At 48.4% G+C, this 27,389-nt stretch overlaps 1 protein-coding gene across 8 annotated transcripts in view; it reads left to right on the top strand.

The window, feature by feature from the left end:
* DYSF (dysferlin) overlaps positions 1-27,389 on the top strand; it is a 187,337-nt gene that overhangs the window by 112,138 nt on the left and 47,810 nt on the right. For all 8 annotated transcript variants that reach the window (XM_077933691.1, XM_077933693.1, XM_077933695.1 and 5 more), the window contains 7 exons: positions 1,689-1,829; positions 7,938-7,967; positions 9,535-9,561; positions 16,942-17,043; positions 19,632-19,793; positions 21,521-21,686; positions 23,112-23,185. In XM_077933691.1, the coding sequence (XP_077789817.1) occupies positions 1,689-1,829; positions 7,938-7,967; positions 9,535-9,561; positions 16,942-17,043; positions 19,632-19,793; positions 21,521-21,686; positions 23,112-23,185 (702 nt within the window). The remainder of the gene's footprint in view (positions 1-1,688; positions 1,830-7,937; positions 7,968-9,534; positions 9,562-16,941; positions 17,044-19,631; positions 19,794-21,520; positions 21,687-23,111; positions 23,186-27,389) is intronic.

The raw sequence follows: 27,389 nt of genomic DNA, 5'->3' as shown, positions 1-27,389 counted from the left end.
AAAGCCTGCAGTCGCCCCATAGGACGCACACACATTTCCCCTTCATTTTTGGAGGGGAAAAAGTGCGTCCTATAGGGCAAAAAATACGGTAATCATTTATTCATCTACTTTAAATGTATACTCTTACAAAACTGCAGGTTATTACGATAATCTTGCCACTGTTCTTCTCTGTTTGCAGTTTGTTTGTAAATATTCAATAAACCATTTCCATTCTTTTATAAAAAGTTTGTCACCTTGATTTCTTATTTTTCTGGTAAGTTTAGTGGCAATATACTTAAGGACATAAGAAGTGTCCTGCTGGATCAGGCCAAGGGTCCAGCCCCTCCAGCATCCTGTTCTCACTGTGGCTGAACAGTTGCCCATTATGGAAAAACCTGCAAGCAGGATTCGACCACAACAGCATCTCTCCCCTCCTGTTGTTTCCAGCAACTGAGATTCAGAAGCATCGCTGCCTCTGATTGTGGAGGCAAAACAGAGCTATCCTGGCTAGGAGAATCTGATGATAGCCCTTTCCTCCGTGAATTTGCCTAATCCTTTTTTTTTAAGCTATCAAAAGGCTGTTGGTGCCTTTTGTGGAAGCAAATTCCCTTGTTTAATTGTGCAATTCCTTTTTCTTTTTTAGCATGCATATACATTGTTATTTGTTAATTTCTGTGCAGTCCTTCATCCGAAGGTCACAGGGTGGTTTACAACACAATAACACGAAATTACATAGCAATGAACAAAAGCAAACCCCCTCATCTACAATGGAGGGGGAAATTGAAAAAATATTATAATCTTAGAATATCTAACTGTGAAGATACATAAAATGAAAGGGTTTAAGGTCAGTGAGAAGGAGGAGGATTGGGTTGAGAAAATACTGAATTATTTGGGCAGGTTTGAACAATTTGGGGCAATTAAAATGTTAAAAGTTAAATAAACCTTGTGGAGGGAGGAGTGTTAAGGTATATTGAATTGTACATATGGTTGATTTGAATATGTTATTATTGATTATGTATGCCCAATGTATCAGCCGCCTGGGGGTTCTCACTGTTTGTGTTTTGGTTGTTGGTATTTTTTTTTAAAAAAAGTATATTGCATCTACATGTGCGCTTATGTAGCACATCTATGCGCTCGGTGCATGTATCCAGCTCCTGCAATGCTCCTGCACTTCTCATTGGGGCTTGTTCAGGAGAACATCCTGCTTAATTGTGAAGACGATTAGGATTCTGTCCTTATAAGTACCGTATTTTTCGCTCCATAAGACACACCTGACCATAAGACGCATCTAGTTTTTAGAGGGGGAATGCAAGAAAAAAAAAATTCTTTAAAGGGAGCGCTGAGCAGAGCCTGTATGCATCCCAGGCTCTGCTCAGCGCTCCCTTTCACGAGCCGCGTGGAGTGTGTATGCGGCGCTTGCAGGCTTTTCCCCGAGGAGGGAGAAGGGCCAGAAGCTAGAACAGCAAGAGGGAGTGCTGCGCAGCGATCCCTCTCGCTGTTCTGGCTTCTGGGATAGCCACGCAGCCTGCATTCGCTCCATAAGACGCACACACATTTCCCCTTACTTTTTAGGAGGGAAAAAGTGTGTCTTATAGAGCGAAAAATACGGTATTTTCTGGCTCGCTCTGAGCGTTCGCCCCCCTCTTTCAGTGAAGCCGTGTGTGTGGCTGCCTTGTCCCCCTTCCCTGACTCTCTCTCCCTCTCGCCAGGGTGCCGATGAGTTCATGGGACGCTGTATTTGCAAGCCGAGCCTGAACCACAAGCCGAGGCTGTCGTGGCACCCCATCTCGAGTGGCAGCCGGGGCGCCGGAGAGCTCCTGGCTGCCTTTGAGCTCATCCAGCGCGAGAAGGTGAGCCGAGGGGAGGCGGGGGTCTTGGACGTTGGGGCAGAAGGCTGCCCAGGGCACTGGCCGAAGGCCTGAGAAGGGTTCTGCCACATCTAGAACCCAGAGGCTGGCCTCTTCCGTCTCTGAGGATGCAGGAATCCAGGGGGAGCTCAGCTACTCCAAGCTGGCTTGCAACCTCCTTGGGAGTCGCAGGACGGATTGCCTGAACCTCAGCCAGCCAAGCCTAATTGAATGTTCTTGTTTACGGAGCAGCGTTTGGCATCCAGGTGGCGGTTTTTATTTATTTGTTTGCTTGTTATAAATACACATTGTTTCTTTGGCTGCGGGGCTGCTCAACAGAGCACACAACGTGGAGAGAGAAATCCAAAAACATTAGCATAAAATAGCCAAAAAATGATTGCATAAAGCCCTTTCTTTCTTTCTTTCTTTCTTTCTTTCTTTCTTTCTTTCTTTCTTTCTTTCTTTCTTTCTTAGAAAACACCAGAATAAAACAGTTTAGAAACTCATATGGTTAAAGGCAGCAGCTGCAGCAGACTGGGCTCTGTGGCCACAGAAAATGGCTTGGTGGGGAAAAAATAATAAGAGCCACTTGAAAATCAGGTCTGGTGGGAAGGGGATGGGTGCTACCACCGAAAAGGCTCTGCTCAAAGTGACTGATAAGGAGGGAGAAGGATGCTATGGGCTCAGTTGAGAAACAACTGACAAACCATGGCTTGTGCCAACCATAGTTAAGAGCCCACACATTGGTGCAATGAGAAAGCCATGCTTTATTGATGCTTTTGCTTTCCATCTACCCAGCTTCATAATTTCCTGTGTTCATGTTTGTTCCTGCGGTGCAGCAGCAATTGATGTGGACCCTTTACTGTGAAAAGGATTTAATGTGTGAATCCAGTCGTTTTTTGTGAAAGTGATGGGGACACTCTGTTGTGGTTTGCCAGCACTTTGTGAATGCTGACATAACAGGAAGCCGCATGAACTCTGGTTTGCAAACCAGCTTCACACTATCGCTTGGTATTTTTGGAAACCATGCTTTGCGACAACCTTCCCCAGACAGTTTGCAAGTTGACATAGTTTCAGGTGTAAAAACACACACCATGAGATGGATTTACCATGATTGCATTTGAATGCGTTTTATTGGAAAGAAGTCCCTGACCTTTGCCGGCTCACCCTGTGAGTTCCGCTCCTTCCTGGCTTTTGCATATTGAGACCTGCAACAAAATGTGCAGGGGAGAATGCTCCTGTTCCGTCAGTCAGCCCATTGGGAGAGTGCTCTATTCCATTTTCCCTCCCTCTGCTCTTCTGTTATCCTCCCAGTAGGCACTGAGTGTTCTGCAACCAATGAGGATTCTTAGGGCTTATTTAGCTGCTTTGGTGTGTGTGTGTGTGTGTGTGTGTGTGTGTGTGTGTGAGAGAGAGAGAGAGAGAGAGAGAGAGAGAGAGATGCTTCCCTCTTCTTTGTGGGTGGTGTCATTTTGGATGACATAAGAGGGGGAACTTGGGGAAACGACTTTCACTTGTATGTACAGCATACCAATAGCAATCAAAGCCAGCAGTCTCACCCTGCCTCCCAATTAGTGGAAGTGGTCTTGGTGACATCACAGGCCTGGACCAGTCAGTGCTGCTCCTGCTATTTGAAGAACTCTGCTTGATTACTCTGTTGAGCAAAGTACATTTGGGTGGTGTGCAATTGAGGGTGATTTCTGGTTAGCCCCAGTGCTCTAAAAATGCCCCACCTATCTTTAATCTGAGCTGAGGACATCACATATTTATTTACAGTGAGTCTAACCCTTTGGCCCTTTTACCTCAGCATTGCCAACACAGACTGGCAGCAGCTCTCCAGGTTTTCAGGCAGAAAGTCTCTCCCCCCCCCTCCCAGCTCTGAACCTAAGAAGGGTTTGTTGGATCAGGCCAGCAGCTCATCTGCTCCAGCGTCCTGTCCTCACAGTGCTCACCCAAAGGTCATCTAGTCCAACCCCCGACAATGCAGGAATCTCAGCTGAAGCATCCCTGAAAGATGACCATCCAGCCTCTGCTTCAAAACCTCCAAGGAAGGATAGTCCACCACCTTCCACCCCATGGTAGAGCAGCTCTTACTGTCAGAAAGTTCCCCCGCGAATGTTTTGTCGGAATCGCCTTCCTTGCAACTTGAAGCCATGGGTTCGAGTCCTACCCTCCAGAGCAGGAGAAAGCAAGTTTGCCCCATCTTCCTTCAGGTATTGGAAGATGGCTCTCATATCTCCTCTCAGTCTCCTCTTTCACAGGCTAAACATTGAGCCTCTTGAGCTTGCCAATCGGGAGGTTGGCGGTTCGAATCCCCGTAATGGGGTGAGCTCCCGTTGCTCTGTCCCTGCTCCTGCCAACCTAGCAGTTCGAAAGCACGTCAAAGTGCAAGTTGCATACTTAATACTTAAGTACTTAATACTTGCATACTTAAGTTTTGGTTACATACTTAATTCGTTCCGGAGGTCCGTTCTTAACCTGAAACTGTTCTTAACCTGAAGCACCACTTTAGCTAATGGGGCCTCCTGCTGTTGCTGCGCCGCCGCGCCGCAATTTCTGTTCTCATCCTGAATCAACGTTCTTAACCTGAGGTATTATTTCTGGGTTAGCGGAGTCTGTAACTTGAAGCGTATGTAACCTGAAGCGTATGTAACCCGAGGTACCACTTTACAGATGTTGAACCTGCTTCTGGTCGTCTCTCTGTTTGGAGGGCAGAACCACTCTCTCTGTTTTCTTTGGACAGGGATGCATATCACTCTCTGCTGATTTCTTATCTGTTCTCCGCCATCTGATCGTTTTCCACAGACAGCCTGTTCTGCTTCTGCTGTGGTTAAGTGGGGCTGGTGTTGCTTTTCCAAGGGAAATGCGGACCTTTGAGGCTTTGGGGAGCTACACCCCCCCCCTTCAACTCCTGGGTCTGTTCCCATTAGGGGGACATCTCTCTCGGAGAGCCGAGCCAAAAGTGCAAAGTGTCTCTATGTTTATCTCGCCCTCCAGCAGGCAAGGAGTGTGCTGTGCCGGGCTGAGGGAAGACACGTCTCGAGTCCCTGCAGCGGGAAGGAGAGGCTGGTCTGTCCGTGGGCAGCCTCTGCCAGCTGGCACCGCTGGTCTGTTGACATTGGCAGGGGTCAAGAACAGTGCCTGGCAGGATAAAAGGCAGCGCTGGGTTTGCGGCAAGCGAGGAGCGGTTGGCAGATGGGACAATTTTGACATCTAAGGAGTGTCCGGCTGGCTGGAGCATAACTAGAGCACCAAACAGGGGCACAAAAGATAGAATCAGGATTCGAGATTGGGGAACAGAGCCAAAACTGACGGCCAGGGCTGGGTTTAGGTTTGATGAGGCCCTAAGCTGCTGAAGGTAATGGGGCCCTTTATATGTCCAGCTGTCCTTCGTCAACAACAAATTGCCGCTGTTTTTCTGGGTTGAATAGATGCTATACGGTAATTTATGAACCTAATAGACACCCTATATATAGAAAGGAGCAAACCAGTGATATTTTAGGGAGCAGGCTAGCAGGCGGGACCCATGACTTACATCATAGGAGCCTACACAACACAAAACACTGTTGCTGTAGGTAGGTTTTATTTTACAGTGGTACCTCGGGTTACAGACACTTCAGGTTACAGACTCCACTAACCTAGAAATAGTACCTCGGGTTAAGAACTTTGCTTCAGGATGAGAACAGAAATCGCGCGGCGGAGCGGGGGGCACCATTAGCTAAAGTGGTGCTTCAGGTTAAGAACAGTTTCAGGTTAAGAACGGACCTCCAGAACGAATTAAGTTCTTAACCCGAGGTACCACTGTATTTGTTTTTTATCTTACATTTTGGAAATGTACTTTCAGTTTTTTTCCCTTTCAATTTTTTGGGGGCCCCCAAGAGAGTGGGGCCCTAAGCTACAGCTTGTTTAGCTTATACGTAAATCCGGCACTGCTGACGGCATTTGTTTTTAAGCAGAGGTTAGATGTTCACCTGTCAGGGATGTTGTAGTTGAGATTCCTGCCGTGGGAGTTTGGACTAGATGACCCCCAAAGTCCCTTCCATCTCTACAGTCCTATGATTCTACCTGGGCATTGAGTGCTTAATGCACCTCCAGAGATTCAGGGCATTTGCAGAATTCGACATCAGTTGCAGTGTTCAGCACTGTGAGAATCCCATCTCAGAGGATGTTATGACAAGTTTTAAGTTGTATTTCAATCAATTTGTTTTTATATCGGGTGTTAGCCACCCTGAGCCCAGTCTTGGCTGGGGAGGGCGGGGTGTAAATAAATTTATTATTATTATTATTATTATTATTATTATTATTATTATTATTCTGACAGCTTCTAGAAGCCACAGGTAAGAGCTGAGAGCAGGTTGGGCACCAAGGTGGGCAAACCACCCCAGAAGGAGCCCAACGTCCTCTGGAAGTACTACTCCATCCCTACTGTGCCATACGGTCCATAAAACTCAAAATTAAGCATTTATAGAATCAGAGTTGGAAGGGACCTCAAGGGTCATCTAGTCCAACCCCCTGCAATGCAGAAATCTTTGGCCCAACATTGGACTCGAACCCACAACCCTGAGATTGAGAGTCTCCTGCTCTACCAACTGAGCAATCCCAACCCGCATTGGATCAGCTAAGCCAAAACTGGATTTTCATTTAATGTTGAGTCAAATTTCAGAATTCCACTTTATTTATTTGTACGTGTGTGTGTGTGTGTGTGTGTTCCGATTATTCCTCCCTAGTATCTGAGTGAAGTTCCTTCTGGCAGCTTTATAGCTCCTGGGGGGGTTTGCCTTGTCAGGACTAGTAAGAAGAGGAGGCTGAGGGAGTCAGGAGCCCTTGGAAGGAAACCAAGCGTTTTACAATCTTTAAATCTTTCTTTTACAAGAACTCTATACGGTGGCACGGTAGTCGTGTTCTCATTTACAGTCGGGGAATGGAGAGGTTATGGAGCTGCCACCGGAAAAGCTTCCCTGCAGGAGAGAGATCTGAACAGAGCGTTCTGCCCCCCATGGGCCTTCTGCTAGCCCTGAGGGGCAAGGCCCTGGGATCAGGGTGGGCAGCTCTGCGCAATTTGGGCGCTTAACCCCCAGGGCTGGTTAAGGGTGTAGGGGAGGGGATGGCTGGCTGGCTGGCTGTTCATAGAGCCCAATAATCCACATGAAAGGTTGTTGCAGTTCCACAGAATCTTTTCACAGAGTCTAAGACAAGGATTTCCAGAATATTAGCCTTTTTTCGCCGTCCTAGGCTTCATCAGTAGTGCAAACTCTAGGTAATGCAAATAAATACAATATTATAATCTCACACATTTTTACAGCAAAAATAATATAAAACCGTCAACAACTGTACATACCATATATGATATCACAGGACAGTGGATCTTATAGCATAGTAGCAGCTGCTGTAACCTTTTGTGTGGATTGTTGGACTCTATGAACAGACAGGTGGAATAGACACTTAAACGTGTGGACCTTATGCATAAACTGATTAGAGAGTGAACTGATCCACTGGGTCTTCTACTTTTTCCGTTGAACGTTATGAACTACTTCTGTTGAAATCTACAATTCAATACAATGAATAGTATATTTTATTTCTTCAAACGTACAGCCGGTTACGTCTTGTGTGTTTATTGAATGATGCAGAACAGAGCACAAGAGGCGGGAGGGCAGCACCGAATTTTAGCATCACACACATTTTGAGATCCCAAAGTTCTGCTGCTGCCCTGGTGCAACAGGAAGCAAGCTGGCTCCATCTCCCATGGAACAGCCCTTCAGATATCTGAAGGTGGCTATCCTGTCAGCTGCCAGTCTCCTCTTTTCCAGGCTAAACACACCCAACTCCCTCAACCGTTCCTCATCAGGCTTGGTTTCCAGAACAAGATGATTAGGAGACTTTGAATGCAATGGCTTTCAAAATGGGTCTGGTGACTTCTGCCCACGACAAGATGTGGTCCTGGGGAGAATGACTGACTGGGGCCATTTGGGGAGCTGGTTCACTCCAGTGGCCCTGCGTGAGATGGCTGCATTTCATGGGGCCATTGCGCTGCTCTTGGCGCATGAGAATGGGGTCCCACATTCCAGACGGAGGTGCTGATCTAGGTCTTTGCTTTTTGCTTCCTTTCCACAGCCGGCCATCCACCACATCCCTGGCTTTGAGGTAAGAACCCCTTTCTTGGCTGTGATTTACAGGAACTGCTGTGGGACCGGCTGCCTTTGCCACCTCTTCTCATGACTGAGCGATGCTGATGGCGAAGGGCCTGGTTGCGTGGCGAGTCCCCCCCCCCCCCAGTGGAAGTAAAGACACATGACACAATTATTAAGGCTAATGGGCTAAAAAAGGCCACAACTTTATTGGTGATGAGCGGTATTGGCTTAGGCATTGGTCCTAACCGACTATATCCGACTCTAGCCCATCCGCTTGAAGTCCGGGAAGGGTTAACCACTAAGAGTCAACGATAGGGAGCGTGCCTTAGGCCCTCACTCCCATAGGCTTTGGACAGGGCCACGCCCCCCGGAATCCTTTACTGGACTACCCTTCAATATGTGGGGCAGGTGATGGCGCTACCTCCCCTCTTCCATCTACAGAACTATACCAATGCCTGACCGCCAATACCAAGAAAGTTGTGACGATTTGCCAAGAGGTAGGCGAAAACCAAGTGGCTGGTGCCAATTTGCCAAGTGGAAAAATTCCTACCAGGCCCCTCAACGGCGACCAACCAAGGTCCATAGCAAGGTCAAAGAACGAAAACCTTATAGGGCGGGAGGGTGGGAAACAGGAACAGCTGATAGGTGGGAAAAGAGGGAGATCCCCGGCCGTGCCTGCCTTAAATAGGGCAAGCCATGCCCCCCGGGCCAGCCGATTGGCTGTCCAGCCGGTGACGCAGCCGGGGATTTCCCCAATCACGTGGGGGCTGGGCTCCAGCCTCTGTGTGTGTGGTGGGGCCATGATGCCCGCAATCCCACCTCCTCTCCAGGGCGGAAGTGGGTCTAGCGAATATCTGGGCCTCTGCTGCCTGGTGGTCTATGGTGTGTTTGCATGAAGTGTGGACAGTCAAGGAAAGGAGGGTGTGCTTCAGCCTTCTTTGGACTGTGGCTGGTGAGTTGTTCCTTGAGAGAGACTGAGCAGGCCTTTAAGATCTCCTTAGCAAGCAGCTCTTGCTTGAAGCCGCATCCTGGACCCCTAGCCTAGGGATGGGGAAGCCCATAAGTTGGGGGCAAAATGCGGCCTCTTGGCTTCTCTCAATGAACTTTCCCCAGTCCACAACCCTGTTTTGGATTAAAACTGCCGTCAGTCCCAGAATTACGTGGGCATGCTGGCCAGAGCTGATGGGATTTGTAATCCTAACCCCTGGAGGGCACCAGGTTGGAGAAGCTGCCACCCTCCCTTTCCGAATGTCTAGCTACACAGCGTCTTTAATTTATTTCCCAATTAAAAATACATTTATATCCTGCCATTCCCCTTGTTTGGATTTGAGAGCAGCGTGCAGCAATTCAGCTTTGAAACTTCAGAGCTGACCGGCTGTCGCTTTTTGAATTTGCCCATTTGCTATAAGCAAGAGCTGAATGACGTCCAGCCACGGATAGGGCGCAAAATACCGTTTCTAATGCTGACAATTGCTGTTTGGATGTGTGCAGAAAACAGTGGCATTTCTGACCTTTTTCTGTCTCTGTCCCCATCCTGCCCTCTTCGCTCCGCTTCCTGCACAATTGGGAAAACTCCGCAGACCGAACTTCCGTCCGTCTTTGATGAGGTGAGGCTCTTTGGAGAACTTTCTCTCTTTCGCCTTCTGTCTCTCTTGGTGTGATCCAGGGAACTTGTCGCACGCGATCCCCCTCAAAATGGGAGCTCCACCACAGCCCAGGAGCATCCATCTCACCTGTTTTTAACAAAGGCCTCAGGTGAGCCGAGGCTCATCGGAGAGCACTGCTGCCCCTAGCCAGGATGGGACCATCTCACCTAAAGACCCTCCAGAGATGTCTAGGTGTCCAAGGATCATGCCAGCCCACAACGGAGGAGGAGTGAGCTGGGGACTTCTCCACAAGGTGGACCATAGATCAAGTCTCTCTCAGACCCCCAGCCTATGTAGCTCAGTGATGGGGCTCCCGTCCCAAGCCCTGTGACAGAGGCTCTTCAGTGTAAGAAAGCAGACTTGGGTCTCAACCACACTTCCATTTTCCCCACTGCTTTCGCCCGCGGCTTAGCACTGAATCGGAGCAAATGGCAACTGGGTTTTCCATGGATGGCTGTTTGTTCTGATTTAGCGGGACCAAGTGATTTTCCGAGGGGACTGCGGTGGGGCAAAGGCAAATCCCCTCGGACTTGTGGCTAGAAAAGGAAGCCGCTTGAACAGGTGTGTTATGTACTGAGTTGAATAGGATCCAAAAGGCAGCAGTCTGATTGGTCCTAGAACAATAGGATCCAGAATGCAGCAGTCTGATTGGTCCTAAGACAATAGGATTCAGAATGCAGCAGTCTGATTGGTCCACAGGAGCCACCCAATCCAGCTCCAGGTGGAAATGAATCCACAACCTGATTGGCCTACAGGAGAATCCCGGAATTAGCCAATCACGTGGGGCCCATTGTGTAAATAATGTACATAAAGCAGACATTCTGGGGGAACTTCCATTCCTCCTCACCACTATGAGTGGAATAAAGAGCATGAAATCCACTCTTGACTCCAAGTATATTTCAATGTGCTTTCTAGAAGTGTGGCCAAGTCCTTTATTTGAGGTGTGTAATAATTCAGGGGCATTGCCCAAGGCACAACTAGGAAATTTGAGATGAGCCTGAGACTGTATGAAAGCGCCCAAGATGTCCCAACAGATGGGAATACGCCTCCGGTCAGCTTCTAAAGGCGAGACATGGCACCCTCGCTCATGAGACTCTGCATGTGAGGCTGGTGTGCTTGGAACTGCATGCTTCCTTAAGAGGCAGGGGTCCGACCACAGAGGGGGCTCCAGGTTCTTGGTGGCTGGGTGGTGGTCAGCCCCATTGGCTCCTCTAGCTGACCAACCTCCCTTCCCAGCTCTCCAGGCTTTGAGAGAGAGAGAAATGATCTTTTCAAACCCAACCTGTAGATGCCACCATTGGGGATTGGACCCAAGATCTGTTTGCATGCGAAGCATGTGCTCTGAGTTACTACCCATCCCATCTCCACCTCCGCTTTCCACCTGCACTTTGGAAGTATGGCTGATCTGCCTTCCAGGATGCTCTTAAGAATGGCCGCAAGCTCAGGCATGGGGAGAGCTTTGGAAAGAAAAGTGCGTGGCTTTGTTAGATCTGCACAGAAAACCTTCTCCCACTTCCATGGAGCTTTCTTTCCAAGAAAATTGGGGTTGAGATATCTGGGGACAGGGGACTTTGGGTTGAATGTGGAAGATAAAAAGGTAAAGGTAAAGGGACCCCTGACCATTAGGTCCAGTTGTGTCTGACTCTGGGGTTGCGGTGCTCATCTCGCTTTATTGGCTGAGGGAGCCGGTGTACAGCTTCCGGGTCATGTGGCCAGCATGACTAAGCCGCTTCTGGCGAACCAGAGCAGCGCATGGAAACGCCCTTTACCTTCCCGCCGGAGCTGTACCTATTTATCTACTTGCACTTTGACGTGCTTTCGAACTGCTAGGTTGGCAGGAGCAGGGACCGAGCAACGGGAGATCACGCCATCGCGGGGATTCGAACCACTGACCTTCTGATCGGCAAGTCCGAGGCTCTGTGGTTTAACCCACAGCGCCACCCGCGTCCCGATGGCCCCATACCTGAGGCCAGGCTTGGAAGGAAAAGCTCATTTCCTACACAGGAGTCTCCCGCAGATCCAGGCTGTGGCTTCCCCCTCTTTTAAAAGCTCCGGAGAAAGGAGAAATCTGGTAGCCCCCCCATAGCACCAGGGCTCTGTTGGTCCAGCAGCTGCAGAGATCTGCAGGTGCAAGAGGGTCCTTGCGCTGGTGATGTTCCTCATCTGATGTTCCTTGTCTGCTTTCTCTCCCCCTCCGTCTTGCCTCGCCCGGGACTGGCGCTTCACAGCTGTGCACCCACCTCTTCTACCAGGAGGGGCTTCTCCGATGGGTATCATCATGTTTTGCTCACCCTCTCCTTTTCCACCGCTCTCTGCTGGGCAACCATCTTGGGGACTGGGCAAATGGGCCAAAGAGCTTCAGAGCATTCCTCATGGAAGATAAAGTCTACCAGATAGCCCTGGGGGCTAAGATCAGAACCTCCTCAGGCAGGGGCACTGTATCCCAGATGCCAGGGATCAAAGACCAGAGGCTTCTGCCAGGCTGCTATTGGAATGGGAGTGCTGGGCCAAAATGCCCCCTTCAGGGCAATTATTATCAGGTCTTTCCTATGAAATGCACCTGGATTTCTCCTTGGCCACAAGCTTGGATTTGGCCACACGCTTCTCTTCTCGTTGCCTTAAATGTTGGAAGAAACCTCACCCCGCCCCCCCAAATCTGCGGAATAAAGGTCTGAGGCTCTTTTTGCCCGTTGCTCATGCTTCACAGATGACTGCCTTACCCTTTGCTACCCAGCCATTCTAATTTCCCGCTTGGTATCATGGGTCACGGAGTCCGTTGGGCAAGCAAGATTTTTGCAGACTTAATCTTTACAGCACCCCTGTGGCAGGGTGTGTGTGTGTTTGCCAATGCCTCCTGTTTTTCTCAGAGCCAGAGGATATGGGAAGTTGGTATATTATTTGGCGGGGTGGTGGTTCAGAGAGTTTTAACAGTGCCCAGTTGCAAATGCCTGGATGAACGGGTTTTTTAAAAAAGAATGTTTAAAAATGCAGGCCCTTCCCATTCCTGAAATTTTGGAGCCCAAATCTGGAAGCTCGCTGCTGAATTTGGGACCCCCCACTGCTTTTGCTTCCCATAAGCTGCCAAACAAGAGAATATGGCAGCCTATCTGGCAGCGCCTGGCATTCTCGGGAAATTCCTGATGCCTCCACAGGCCCTTCTTCAAATTATATTTCTTCCCCAATTCTCCCGTCGGTGCTGAGTCTGGGAGCTGCCATTTGGAGGTCCCGCAACGGGGACTTATAAGCAGTGGCTCCCAGAGCCAGCTGTATGGCAGCCATTGGGGTTCTGCTTACAGTTGCCGGTAGGTGCTGCAGAGACAGGATGGGGCCCACCAGAGACCCCTTTTCTGGGGGGTAAATCCTGCCAGAGCCCTTGATCTCTGAGCCACCATGGCAGCTTCCTATTGCTGGACTTGCTGGCTTGCTCTGTGCTGCAGCGCCCCCTCTGTGTGTGGCCAAAATGTGGTATTTCAGCTACTTGCTCATCAGGGATGACTCCGTGTTCCTGTAGAAGGGCAGACTCTGTCCTGGCTTGTCCAGCCTGGCTCAACTAATTCCTGGACTTGTATGCCGGCCTGACCAGCAGCCCTGACCTGTCTCATGCTTCGCTTTCTACTTCTAAAGCAAATCTAAGCTTTGGGGTGGGACTCAACCTCCCAAGCAAAGTTCACTCTGATGATGATGATGATGATGATGATGATAATGTTGATGATTTGATTTATTTTATTTTATTTTTACCACACCGACTCTGGGCCGCTTCCGACACACATCAAAACATAATATAACATCAAACAGCAACCATCTGATCCAATAAGTCACAATAACTTTAAAATAAGCAGCTTCTATCAAACAAAGCAATATTCAGCAAGCCATCAGAATCTGATAGCAGCCAGTAAAATTAAACATCAGCAAATAATAAAGTTTACATTTATCAACCACAATAAAGAATTACCAATCTATAATCAATAAAAAAACAGCAAATCACAATGTATACAATTAACAGTGATTGTCATCTAGCTCAAGGTGTCCTGGCTAACTGACAGCTAATCAATACCCAACGTCTAATCAATACCCAATTAGGTTGGGTCTTGTGTACCAAAGATGCAGATGATGTCACAGGAACGAAGGAGAGTCAGGCCACTGGCCAGTCTAGATCAGTCTTGTCTACACTAGCTGGGAGCAGGGTTTAGGCAGGCAGTTAAAAGTCGAAAGAGAAGGCACCTGCTGAATCACCAGTGGCAGAGAGTTCCATAGGACCAGGTCCATGACACGAAAGGCTCAGTTTCTTGCTGTGGTCAAACGAGCCTCAACAACTCAAGGAATGGCCAATGGCCAATGTCCTGGAGAAGATATCGGGGATCGAGTTGGGATATTAGGGCTCAGGTGAAGTAGTTCAGGGATTTGTAAATTTATGCAAGGACCCTGAGCCTGACTTGGGAGTAAGCGGGCAGCCAGTGGCAGCTAAGAATGGCGCCACAGGTTCTTGGCCGGCTGCTCCCATCCGCTTCTGCACCAGGGCCAAGGGCAGCCCCACGCAGAGCACATCACAGTCATCCAGCTGATGGCAATAGCTCATGCCCTCCTTTGAACGGTGGCACTGCCAACCTTGCAGCTGTTGGCAGAACAGTAGCCTGGCTTGGAGAAGACAGGGTCCCTGCTACCCACCCCACCCCCTAAATCCTCCCGGTTTGCTCCATCGGGAGAGACATCTGTGGCTCCAGTTTCCCCCGAGCAGACCTGGCAGAGCCACTGCTCCCGACAAGCTGTTTTGATTTGGCAGCTCCTGGCAACCGCCGAGGAAAATTGCGAGCCGACGTCGGAGCGCCTCTGGCAGGCCACCGCCCGGCATCCCTCTCCGTAGCCTTATTAATGCGCACATATAGGGATCTATAAATAAATATGGCCTGATCCGATGTTTGAAATGTATCTGCCTCCTTCATTTAATGCAATAATGCTTTAGCCTGGAAAGAGTGACTGGCTCCTAAATTGCTTCCAACTGCTGCCTTTGGTTCGGGGGCGCCTGGTCCCCACCCCCAGACCCCGAGGGTTTTCCATTTGCTCCAGTGACTAGAAAAGAACACGGTTAGGATGAACCTTGGGAACTTTTCTTGCAGGGAAAACTAGGGCGAAGGCAGAGCAGGAAGGAAGACTCTGGAAGGTGCTACACTGTGATGAGTTCAAATATTATTATTATTATTCTCATACTCTTCAACTTTGTAACCATAAAAATAGAAATGAGGCATAAAAACAGACATCTCAGGGGTCTTGGGCCAGGTCAAAGATGTGCATCTTCAGCATCCTGTTCAATGAAGGTGCCAGGTGTACAGTTTAGGAGCCGCAACAGATAAGATTCTCTCCCACGAGCCCCCTTCCCTGGCAGATGGTCAGCCAAGTTCTGCATAAAAATCTCCAAGGAAGGAGAGTCTGCAACCTCCCGATGGAGACCTTTCCAGCACCAGGGTGCAAAAGGTGGCGCTGAAGTGAGGAGCCTGCAGCAGAGAATCATAGAACTGTAGCATTGGTTGGGTTCCCCAAAGGCCATCCAGCCCAACCTGTTGGCATGCAACCAAGGAAATGGGGGCAGTTGGCAGGCCCCCAGCTGGCTCCAGCCCACCGGCCGGTGGGCCGGGCGATCTCCAGTCCTTGGTGCAGCATCTGTGACCCGAGCTTTAGAAGCAAGGGCACGCTACACAGCAGAGTAAACACTACACAACAGAAGTGGCTGGAGAGGCTGTGTGAGCACATTTTGTTGTTGTTTAGTCATTTAGTCGTGTCCGACTCTTCATGACCCCCTGGACCAGAGCACGCCAGGCACTCCTGTCTTCATGATCATATTTACAAGCAGTTTATTCAGCATAGGTAAAGGTAAAGGGACCCCTGACCGTTAGGTCCAGTCGTGGACGACTCTGGGGGTTGTGGCGCTCATCTCGCTTTATTGGCCGAGGGAGCCAGCGTACAGCTTCCGGGTCACGTGGCCAGCATGACTAAGCCGCTTCTGGAGAACCAGAGCAGCGCACGGAAACGCCGTTTACCTTCCCGCTGGAGTGGTACCTATTTATCTACTTGCACTTTGACGTGCTTTCAAACTGCTAGGTTGGCAGGAGCTGGGACTGAACAACAGGAGCTCACCCAGTCACAGGGATTCGAACCGCTGACCTTCTGATCGGCAAGCCCTAGGCTCTGTAGTTTAACCCACAGTGCCACCCGTGTCCCTTATTCAGCGTACATCAGGATAAAAGGAAACATGTCTGATCTCCTTCGTGTCCAAAGCAAGCAGCTTAAAGCAAAAGCTATACACAAACGGAAGTTCCCAGCAAGCTGTGCTGGAGTGTAAACAGACATGTGACACACAACAATTCCACATGTCTGTTCTTAAGGTGGAACGGAATATTCCAACACAACCCTCTGCAATGTGGGACCCAGCTCACGATTGAAATCATTGCACGCCAGTTGTGTTTGCCTTACTGTGTGAAGAAAGCCGAATGGCGCTTCTGACTTCTTTCCCCCCCTTCTTCTTCTTCTTCTTCTTCTTCTTCTTCTTCTTCTTCTTCTTCTTCTTCTTCTTCTTCTTCTTCCTTCCTCTTATTTTTGAAATAAAAATTATTTGATTTTACAAGTGTAGAGTTATAACAATACCAAATAAATATCAACGTTTAGAGATTACTCCGAATCTCTAGACTTCCTTCCATCCCCTCCTCGGGTCTTATTGTCAACGTTATCAACTGCATCTTATTTCATAATCCATATTTTAAATCTGTCCATATTGCCCATAATACTTGTTACATTACAAGTGTTATTAAAACCATGCTAATGTTTTCATCTGCTTACAGTGGTCTCCTAGCTTGGTTTGCTATTCCTCTCTGGACAGGACTTTATCTTCCTTCCACATCTGGGCTAGTAACATCTGCGCGGCTTTTGTTCCATGCATAAAAAGCCTTTTCTGATCCTTTGGAATATCGGCACCTACAATTCCTAATAAAAACACTTCTGGTTTTTAAATAAAAGATATTTTAAACATTTTTTTCATTTCATTCTATATCATTTCCCAGAATGCTTTCATTACCTTACACGACCACCACATACGATAAAAGGTACCTTCTTTTTCCTTACATCTCCAGCAGGTATTTGTACTTGTCTTACACATTTTTGCTAACTTACTAGGAGTCAGATACCACCTGTACATCATTTTTGTTTAGTTTTCTTTCAGCGTACAACAAGCCATGAATTTCCAATTGGTGTTCCATAACCTTTCCCAATCTGAAAGTTGAATATTGTGCCCCAAATCCCTCTCCCAGTGTATCATTGCTGATTTTACCTGACTTCTTTCCCTTTCTGTTCCAGTCTGAAGATTCGGATCTGCCTTACCCTCCGCCCCAGAGAGAGCCGAACATCTTCATGGTACCTCAGGGGATCAAGCCCGTCCTTCAGCGTACAGCCATTGAGGTGGGTGCCGGAGGCCACCTGAGCCATGCCTGGGGGGCCACAAACAATCCTCTGGGAGAGAGAAACTTTCATTTGATATGATCAGGCACAATGCATCAGTTCTGACAATACAATGCTGATTTTTGATGGGTCATTGATTCCCTGGTCCGGAATGGGGTAACTATGCCCCTGGAGGACCAGGTGCGCAGCCTGGGAGTCATCCTGGACTCACAGCTGTCCATGGAGGCGCAGGTCAATTCTGTGTCCAGGGCAGCTGTCTACCAGCTCCATCTGGTACGCAGGCTAAGACCCTACCTGCCCACAGACTGTCTGGCCAGAGGGGTGCATGCTCTGGTTATCTCCCGCTTGGACTACTGCAATGCACTCTATGTGGGGCTACCTTTGAAGGTGACCCGGAAACTGCAACTAATCCAGAATGCGGCAGCTAGACTGGTGACTGGGAGCGGCCGCCGGGACCACATTACACCGGTCTTGAAAGACCTACATTGGCTCCCAGTACGTTTCCGAGCACATTTCAAAGTGTTGGTGCTGACCTTTAAAGCCCTAAACGGCTTTGGCCCAGTATATCTGAAGAGCATCTCCACCCCCATCATTCTGCCCGGACACTGAGGTCCAGCTCCAAGGCCCTTCTGGCGGTTCCCTCACTGCAAGAACCCAAGTTACAGGGAACCAGGCAGAGGGCCTTCTTGGTGGTGGCACCCGCCCTGTGGAACGCCCTCCCATCAGATGTCAAAGAGAACAACAACTACCAAACTTTTAGAAGACATCTGAAGGCAGCCGTGTTTAGGGAAGCTTTTAATGTTTGATGCATTACTGAATTTTAATATTTGGTTGGAAGCTGCCCAGAGTGGCTGGGGAAGCCCAGCCAGATGGGCAGGCTATAAATAAATATAATAATAATAATAATAATAATAATAATAATAATTAATAATAATAATAATAATAATAATTTATTTATAGCCCGCCCATAATAACAGCCATGGTCCCCTTACTGAGAAGTTTAACCCCTTTCTGCTTTATCCCAAGCCAGACCATTCATCTGCCTAGCTTAGCTTGGTCCTCACTGCAGTTCTCTGGGGCACATACCTGGCCCGCCCTGGAGGTGTTGTTGGGAATTTGAACCTGGGACCTTCTGCGTTTAAAGCAGGTGCTCTCCTGCTGAGCTGTGGCCCTTCCCTAACAACCTACACCAAAGGGATTGTGTCGCGAGCCAGCGGGATGCAGTGGTGAGAGGGTCAGACCTGGGTTCCAATTCCTACTTGGCCAGTAAGTTGACTCCATCACTTTGGCCTCGTCACTGCTTCTCAGTCTACCTCGCAGGTTGGTTGTGGGTAGATTAAATGAGTAGAAGGGAGAACCATTCCGCCATCTTGAGATCTTTGGAGAAAATGTGGGATGTGAATGCATTAAATTGATTTGGCCGCGCTGAGTTGCCACGTCAAGGAGTTTCTTCTTTTCTCAATGGTTTCCTCTCTCTTCTAAGACTGCACACCTTTGGGTGCCATTTCCTTTTTTGAGAATAATTTTTATTAGTTTCCAATTACAATAATCCAATCATAGCCTCATTATAGCAACGCCAAATTACAATACAATTACCAATGCCAATCATTCAGATACCAAATTATACAATATAGGTGGCCCTCCATGTGCTATAATTGATAAGGTAAAAGTAAAGGGACCCCTGACCATTAGGTCCAGTTGCGGACGACTCTGGGGTTGCGGCGTTCATCTCACTTTATTGGCCGAGGGAGCCAGCGTACAGCTTCCGGGTCATGTGGCCAGCATGACCAAGCCGCTTCTGGCGAACCAGAGCAGCACACGGAAATGCCGTTTACCTTCCCACCGGAGTGGTACCTATTCATCTATTTGCACTTTGATGTGCTTTCAAACTGCTAGGTGGGCAGGAGCAGGGACCAAGAAACGGGAGCTCACCCCGTCGCGGGGATTTGAACTGCCGACCTTCTGATCGGCAAGTCCTAGGCTCTGTGGTTTAACTCCCAGTGCCACCTGCGTACCGCTATAATTGATAGTTTGATGATTTACTTTATTTCTGCAGTCTAAAATCTTATTCATTTCAATTACACTCCAGTCAAAATAACAATCCCTTATACAACAACTGCAACTTTAACGACTTCCATTCTTATTGACATATTACATGATTTACAAATCTATAGGTGAAGCATTCAGACTATATCCTTGTTCTTCCTGTGTGTGGCAATTATTCTGTCCGTGTTGTTTCTTACTGTCCTTGTAAAATATTTTGTCTGTCTTTCCCAGTTGTTGCTGTTCTCCATCATGCCTTGGGCAGAGCTGATATCCCATTGTGGTTTCAGAAGTTCTCCATTGCTCCGCCCTGTGTGTCATTGTTTTGCAACTTTAGCAGCAGCAGCTGCTGCAAAAATCACACTGTCCCAATAAATATTCTGTTTTCGCCATTTTTCTCTCAGCCTGGGAAGGAGAGTGATCTGTCAAGCTTCAAATAACTCAGGAATGAACCTTACCTTGGCAAGCTCACGGTTCCGTTCATCCCTCCGTTCAGCCGAAGATAAGCGATTATACTTCTTTCCTTTTGTCCTTCCCGAATTTAGATATTGGCTTGGGGGCTCCGGAACCTGAAAAGTTACCAGCTGGCCAGCGTGACTTCTCCCAGTCTCCTGGTGGAGTGTGGAGGACAGATGGTTCAGTCGTGCGTCATCAAGAACCTCAAGAAGAACCCCAACTTTGACATCTCTGTCCTCTTCATGGAAGTGGTGAGAGGCCGTCGTTTCTGCTTCGTCTTGGCTCTGCATGCTCATCACACCTTTCTCTTGCCATTCTTGGCTGGAGAATCACCTTTGCTCTTTGAATCATATAATCAAAGAGTCGGAAGGGACCCTGAGATCATCTAGTCCAACCCCCTCTTCCATCTTTATACTATTGTAGATAATAACATGAGGGACGTGGGTGGCGCTGCGGGTTAAACCACAGAGCCTAGGACTTGCTGATCAGAAAGTTGGCGGTTCGAATCCCCGCGACGGGGTGAGCTCCTGTTGCTCGGTCCCTACTCCTGCCCACCTAGCAGTTCGAAAGCACGTCAAAGTGCAAGTAGATAAATAGGTACCGCTCTGGCGGGAAGGTAAACAGCGTTTCCGTGTGCTGCTCTGGTTTGCCAGAAGTGGCTTAGTCCTGCTGGCCACATGACCCAGAAGCTGTACGCCGGCTCCCTCGGCCAATAAAGCAAGATGAGTGCCGCAACCCCAGAGTCGGCCACGACTGGACCTAATGGTCAGGGGTCCCTTCACCTTTACCTTTAGATAATAACATTGCACTGCTTGAAATAATAGGATGCATAAAAGCTGACTCCTTTTGGAATAAAAATGGTCCAGACCCATAAATGTGCTTCAAAGCATATTTACTAACCAGAACTCCTTCAAAACAGGTACAAATCAATCTATGACACATCCAAACAATTCCAAAAGTCTTATGCTTGTCCAATCATTGGTTCTTTTTCTTCAATATATAAAATAATTACGATCAGAGCAAAAATCAAAGCTCTGTCTCTCCCATAGGTTGCATTAGCCTGCATCTAGCCTAAGGCTATGCAGGTCCTGGGGAGGCTCATTTATATGACCCAAGTAAACTGTATCTGGGAACAAAAGACAAAGGCACCTCCCCTTCAAAATGGCGATTTGCAATTGAATACCTTGATCATGTAATCTAAGGTTAGACACTCTTGTGTAAGCGAGCAGAGAACAGCAGTAGTTAACTGGTTAGAGCTCAGAGAGCTTCAGAATACTTCAAAGGAAATTTCCAATGTTAAACCCTTTCAGCAATATACCTAAGGCATTGTCAGAGACCAGGCTGAGGAGTACAGCTCTGATAAGGAACGGTGGGAGCCTCCCCCTGCTCCTGACCAGGATTCTGAAGCTGCCCAGGAGCAGTGGAGCAGTATAGATTTAGAACAGTAGTTTGCAGAGAGGCATAGTGCTGAAGACAAAAGTTGGGAAGAACTGGGGGGGTGAACAGCAAGGTGAAGAAGAATTGGAAGAGAAAGAACTAACAGACTCTCTCTTGCTCGAAAGTGTTGAGCCTATCAGTCCAAGGTCACGTAGAGCCAATAAGGTGGCTATACAAAAAGCACGGTGGTTGTGAAGTCAGGTTACAAGCAGTGGAAGTGACCAGGGAGCAGGGAGGAAGTGGGTGGAAACCTTAGTTGGGAGCACCTTCATTCTGATATGGACTCTTTGCTCTTTCGCTGTGATCATTAAAATTCTCTTTAAATGGTAAGAGGCAATTTTTGCTTTCTTCTGCTTATCTCACGGCCAAAGGGAGGGAGGAAGTCGCTCTTCCGAATCCTGACAGGCACTCTCCATTTCAGTGTGCAATACAACAATTATACTTAACATATGCCCAATGGAAAGAGGTCCACCCTCCCTCTTTCTCCTCTTCCTCCCTCTCTTTCTTTGCCTTGCTGCGCTAATTCTGCTTCTTGTTTCAGAACTTGCCAAGGGAAGATCTGTACTGTCCCCCCATCATCATCAAAGTGATTGACAACAGGCCCTTTGGCCGGAAGCCGGTGGTGGGCCAGTGCACCATCCGCTCTCTCGAAGCATTTTTCTGCGATCCCTACAAGGAGGAGGTCGTGTTCCCTGAAATGCATGCAGGTATGGCAAGCGGGTGGCGCTGTGGGTAAAAGCCTCAGCGCCTAGGGCTTGCCGATCGAAAGGTCGGCGGTTCGAATCCCCGCGGCGGGGTGCGCTCCCATTGTTCGGTCCCAGCGCCTGCCAACCTAGCAGTTCGAAAGCACTCCCGGGTGCAAGTAGATAAATAGGGACCGCTTACTGGCGGGAAGGTAAACGGCGTTTCCGTGTGCGGCTCTGGCTCGCCAGAGCAGCGATGTCATGCTGGCCACATGACCCGGAAGTGTCTCCGGACAGCGCTGGCCCCTGGCCTCTTGAGTGAGATGGGCGCACAACCCTAGAGTCTGTCAAGACTGGCCCGTACGGGCAGGGGTACCTTTACCTTTTATGGCAAGCTGGGGAAGGTCAGGCTGGTATTTGATTCATTATTCACAGAGAGAGACATAATAATAATAATAATAATAATAATAATAATAATAATAATAATACATTTTATTTATACCCCACCCTCCCCAGCCAAGGCTCAGGGCGGCTAACACCAGGTATAAAAACAATTGATTAAAATACAACTTAAAAACAAGATTAAAATACAACATTAAAATGCAGCCTCATTTCAATGGAAACTCAAATCAAAAACTTTTTGGGGATGGAAACGTCAAATCTTCACCAAGGCCAATTATCCAGACTGGTCATACATGGGCCAGAAAAAAGCCAGGGAAGTCCCCAAATAGGAGTTCCATCACAGAAGGAGAAAGGAAAGAGGGGGAGGGGATCAAGTTGATTCTAAGCCAAAGGCCAGGCAGAACAACTCTGTCTTACAGGCCCTGCGGAAAGAAATCAGATCCCACAAGGCCCTGGACTGATGAGACAGAGCGTTCCACATAACACCAGTCTTGAAAGACTTACATTGGCTCCCAGTACGTTTCTGAGCACAATTCAAAGTGTTGGTGCTGACCTTTAAAGCCCTAAATGGCCTCGGCCCAGTAGACCTGAAGGAGCGTCTCCACCCCCATCATTCAGCCCGGACACTGAGATCCAGCTCCGAGGGCGGTTCCCTCCCTGCGAGAAGCCAAGTTAAAAGGAACCAGGCAGAGGGCCTTCTCAGTGGTGGCACCCGCCCTGTGGAAAGCCCTCCCACCAGATGTCAAAGAGATAAACAACTACCAGACTTTTAGAAGACATCTAAAGGCAGCCCTCTTTAGGGAAACTTTTAATGTTTAACAGACTACTGTATTTTAATACTTTGTTGGAAGCCGCCCAGAGTGGCTGGGGAAACCCAACCAGATGGGTGGGGTATAAATAATAAATTATTATCCTTTTTCTTAGGTTCTTATGTCCTTAAAAGAGTCTCCTGAACAGGGAAATAGGAGAATGGGCTGGTTGTGATTTGCACACGATTCCAGTCCTGCCTCCCCGCACTCTGCAAATCTCACTTATTTTGTATTTCAGATGACGTGAGCCTCACTCCAAGGGATGACGTCCTCATTGATATTGATGACAAAGAGCCTCTCATTCCAGTCCAGGTAATCACTCTGCAAGAAAGGGGGAAATTAAGGCTAACCTTTCTGGTTTATAGCTCAGAATACAAGCTGGAATTGCGAAGGGGTGCTTAGATCCAGAGCACACAAATCACATTTTTCATCAAATGAAAGCAGCAACAACCCCTAAAAGGTTGCTAACCAGGAGCAGTGGATGTTGGCGTCCTGTTCCACTGTTACCCCTCGTCTGAGGAGACTTCTGATTCAGGGTGTGGGCATGGCTGGACCCCGATAGAGATGTGTTGGTGTTGCCCACAAGTGAAAAGTCTGCCGGGGTGAGTCAAGCTTATTGAGAGCCCTTGGCTGCCAATCTCCCCCTCTCAGCCTTCCCTACTTCATAGGGTTATTGTATGAATTTTCATGATTTTTTAAATGAAAATTAGGAGGGAAGTTACCAGGTGTGCTGCCTTGATCTCATTTGGTGGGGGGCAAAGAAGGACTATGAATGCTGATGGACAAATAAGGAGATTCTGGGATTAGTGAGGAAATAATAATAATAATAATAATGATAATAATAATAATAATAATAATAATAATAATAATAATAATAATAATTATTATTATTATTATTATTATTATTATTATTTATACCCCGCCCTCCCCGGCCAGAGCCGGGCTCAGGATGGCTAACACCAATAAAATCACAGTAAAAACATAATAGGGGAAAAAGAGAGGGGGGGGGAAAACCAATTTAAAATACAGGTTAAAATGCAATTTAAAATGCAGCCTCATTTTAAAGTAGCCCATAGATCAAGACCATAAGGGGAGGGAAACATAAGGGTCAGACTGAGTCCAAACCAAAAGCCAGGCGGAACAGCTCTGTCTTGCAGGCCCTGTGGAAAGATGTCAAGTCCCGCAGGGCCCTGGTCTCTTGTGACAGAGCGTTCCACCATGTCGGGGCCAGTACTGAAAAGGTCCTGGCCCTAGTTGAAACCAATCTTACCTCCTTGAGGCTTAGGACCTCCAAAGTGTTGTTATTTGTGGACCTTAAGGTCCTCCGCAGGACATACCAGGAGAGGCGGTCCCATAGGTACGTGGGTCCTAGGCCGCAGGTTAAGTACACACAGCCATAAAATATTGTACATAAAAAACCCCCACAGAGATGTGGGGAAAAGGCATTGGGTCCCTAGAATTAAATGTGAAAGGAAAGCCTTTAAGGCATTTCCAGTTGTCGATCTACAAGATTGAGGACTCTGCTGGGCATGTATCCCCTGCCCAGGGTGGTCTGTCAGCTGGCATGCCTTCTCCTGTTCATTCCCCCTCTTGGGCCAAAATTGACCTCCCTGATTCAGGGAGAAGTGAAGAGTCAGGGATTTCCCATGAGGGGGCACCCCAAGTCCCCCACCCTCCTTTTCTCCTCTTCCTCTTCCCGAATGATATAGGAGGCTACCATAATGGCTGAGTTCAACTGGGGTTTCAGGCATGGTCTCTTTCCTATGGAAATGCAGACCTACCTGGAGATGCCAGGAATTGAATTGTGCCAGTGTGGTATAGTGGTTAGAGAGACTAGAACCTGGGAGATCGAGGTTCGAATCAGCAATGGGTGACCTGGAGCCAGTCAGTCTCTTCCTGTGACTCCAGCTTACTCTTCCATCTGATGCCTTACCTTAGAGTCTTTATAATAATAATAATTTATTATTTGTAGCCCCATCTGGCTGGGTTGTCCATCTGCCTGGGTTTCCCCAGCCACTCTGGGCGGCTTCCAAGAAAGATTAAAAATACATTCAAATGTCACACATTAAAAACTTCCCTGAACAGGGCTGCCTTCAGATGTCTTCTGAAATGTCAGGTAGTTGTTTATCTCTTTGACATCTGATGGGAGGGAGTTCCACAGGGCGGGTGCCACCACCGAGAAGGCCCTCTGCCTGGTTCCCTGTAATCTCACTTCTCACAATGAGGGAACTGCCAGAAGGCCCTCGGCGCTGGACCTCAGTGTCCGGGTAGAACGATGGGGTGGAGATGCTCCTTCAGGTCTGGACCAAACTTGTGCTTCACCTGAGCATCCAGAAGGCATTGGTGCCTCTTCTAGTCTGAACAACCGCTAGGTGAGGCCATCTTCATCCAAGCAAGCCCTGTCCAATTTCCAGGCCACTCTTGCTTGCCTCAAGATATGTTTCTCCATTGTGAATGGGGACGAGAGGACCACGGACATCCTCAGATGCTGGATCAGTTTGGAGTGGCTTTGAACACTGCTCAGGACAAGATGTTCCTGTCCCAGGACAGTCAGGAAGAGGTCAAGGATCAGGCTCTCCAAGTGCTTCTTTCGGAGTGCAGATACCTCATGCCGTTGTCAGCATTCCTGGGAACACTCACGTCTTGTCAGGAAACTCCTTTTCATGCCAGTTCTCTCCAAAGGCTCCTCCTTCCCTTTGAGCTGGACACAACATCAGCAACAGGAAGCCCTGTTCCCTTTCTCTCATCACCCCAGTCAGGGACAGCTTGTGTTGGTTCCTAGCCTGTCGTGACCCCGGAGTCCAGCAGCGCTCAAGACAAAGAGTCAGAGAGGCTGCAGAGTCATCTGGCTAAACCTTAGGATGAACCTTCTGCTGGCAAGAGCTGCTTGAGGTGGGTATGGACTCCCTTGGAAGGCAGTGGACTCGCCTTCCTTGGAGGTTTCTAAGCAGAGGTTGGATGGCCACCTGTCATCGAAGCTTCAGTTGAGATTTCCTCCATTGCCGGGCGTTGGACTAGATGGCCCATGGTGACCCCTTCCAATGCTACACTTGTATGATTCTAAGAAGTGAGATGGGATTCCTGACTCTGACTCTGACGCTTGTGACCAGGAGCCCCCACTAAATCAAGCGCTGGTGGGCATCCCCTGGAACAAATTCAACGGACCAACATGGGTGTCTTCTACTGGACCCCTAACCTACCTCCTGATAAATAAATAAAATAAATAAATCTTTATTTATACTCCGCCTTTCCTGGTTCAGAAAACTGAGCTCAGGGCAGCTAACAACAAATTTAAAACACTTAATTGATGCAACAAAACCAGCATAAAATACAGTATAAAACGTGAATAACAATAAATTCAGAATTAAAAAATCAATTTAGGGGGGAAATCCACCCAATAAACATTAGATGATCACCAGGGCTAGCTGGCTAAATTAGTCCTATTTGGGCCAGCAAGGAGACCAGGGGAGAATTAGCTGTGGGATCCCAGAGCAGGGAGTTAAGGAAGGGGAATAAAAGATCAGGCTAAGTTCAAATTGAAAGCCAGGCGGAATAGCTCTGTCTTACAGGCCCTGCGGAAGGAGGCTAAATCCTGCAGGGCCCTGGTCTCATGGGACAGAGCATTCCAGCAGGTCAGAGCTATCACTGAGAAGGCCCTGGCCCTGGGGGAGGATAGTCTGACTTCCTTAGGGCCCAGGACCTCTAAACTATGGTTATTCATGGACGTTAAGGTCCTCTGCGGGGCAGACCAGGAGAGGCTGTCCTGATGCAACAGCACAGAGAGTGCACCAGATTGGAGGCTAGCAGGTGCAGAAGGTCAGGCACATGGCCTTTAAGAGGCTCCGTTCCTTCAAAAGTGGGGCATGTCATGAGGAAAGTGCCTTGAGAAAAGCTACCCCACCCTTTCATAATACTAGAAAAGAATTCCAGGCCTGGTGGGCCATTGGCCTTGTCCAGGAGGCTCTGTTCTTCGGGAGCCTTAGAGAGAGGGACTGGAAGCAGAGGCTGAAGAGGCCACATCCAATCCTTCTCAGAGCAGGTTGCTGATCAGGAGCTCTCCATGGTGCTGCCTTGCCCTGTGGGCTACATGGCCAGGCCAGAGATGGGCATAACCAGCCTGGCAGGCTGGCTCAGATGATGCCTTGGGATGCCTCCCATGATTGAGGAAGGTCTATTGTGTTGAGGGGCCCACTCTGAAGAACGTGTTGATGTGAGGGTTCTTGGGTGGCCAGCAAGCACACAGCAACATGACTCAGGAAGTAGAGAAGAAAATGACCAGGTCAAAGGCAGAGTTGGGAAATAAGGAAGAAAGAGGGTGAGATGACAGAGGCAGCCCTGAGATACCCCAGACCTGGACCTTTTAGGCTTCAAAGACCAGCACTTCAAACAAACAAACAAACAAACGCGTCCAGATTTTGTGATGTCATGTGGATGAAGGGCTTCACTTCTGGGGCAAGTCATGCTCTCTCCTGGACCAGATTGGTTCCATCTGGTGGATGGGAAGAGAGTCGTTCAA

Source organism: Podarcis muralis, chromosome 9, assembly GCF_964188315.1.
Source record: "Podarcis muralis chromosome 9, rPodMur119.hap1.1, whole genome shotgun sequence".
In the NCBI taxonomy this organism is placed as follows: domain Eukaryota; kingdom Metazoa; phylum Chordata; class Lepidosauria; order Squamata; family Lacertidae; genus Podarcis; species Podarcis muralis.
This window is presented reverse-complemented; position numbering and strand designations above follow the sequence as displayed.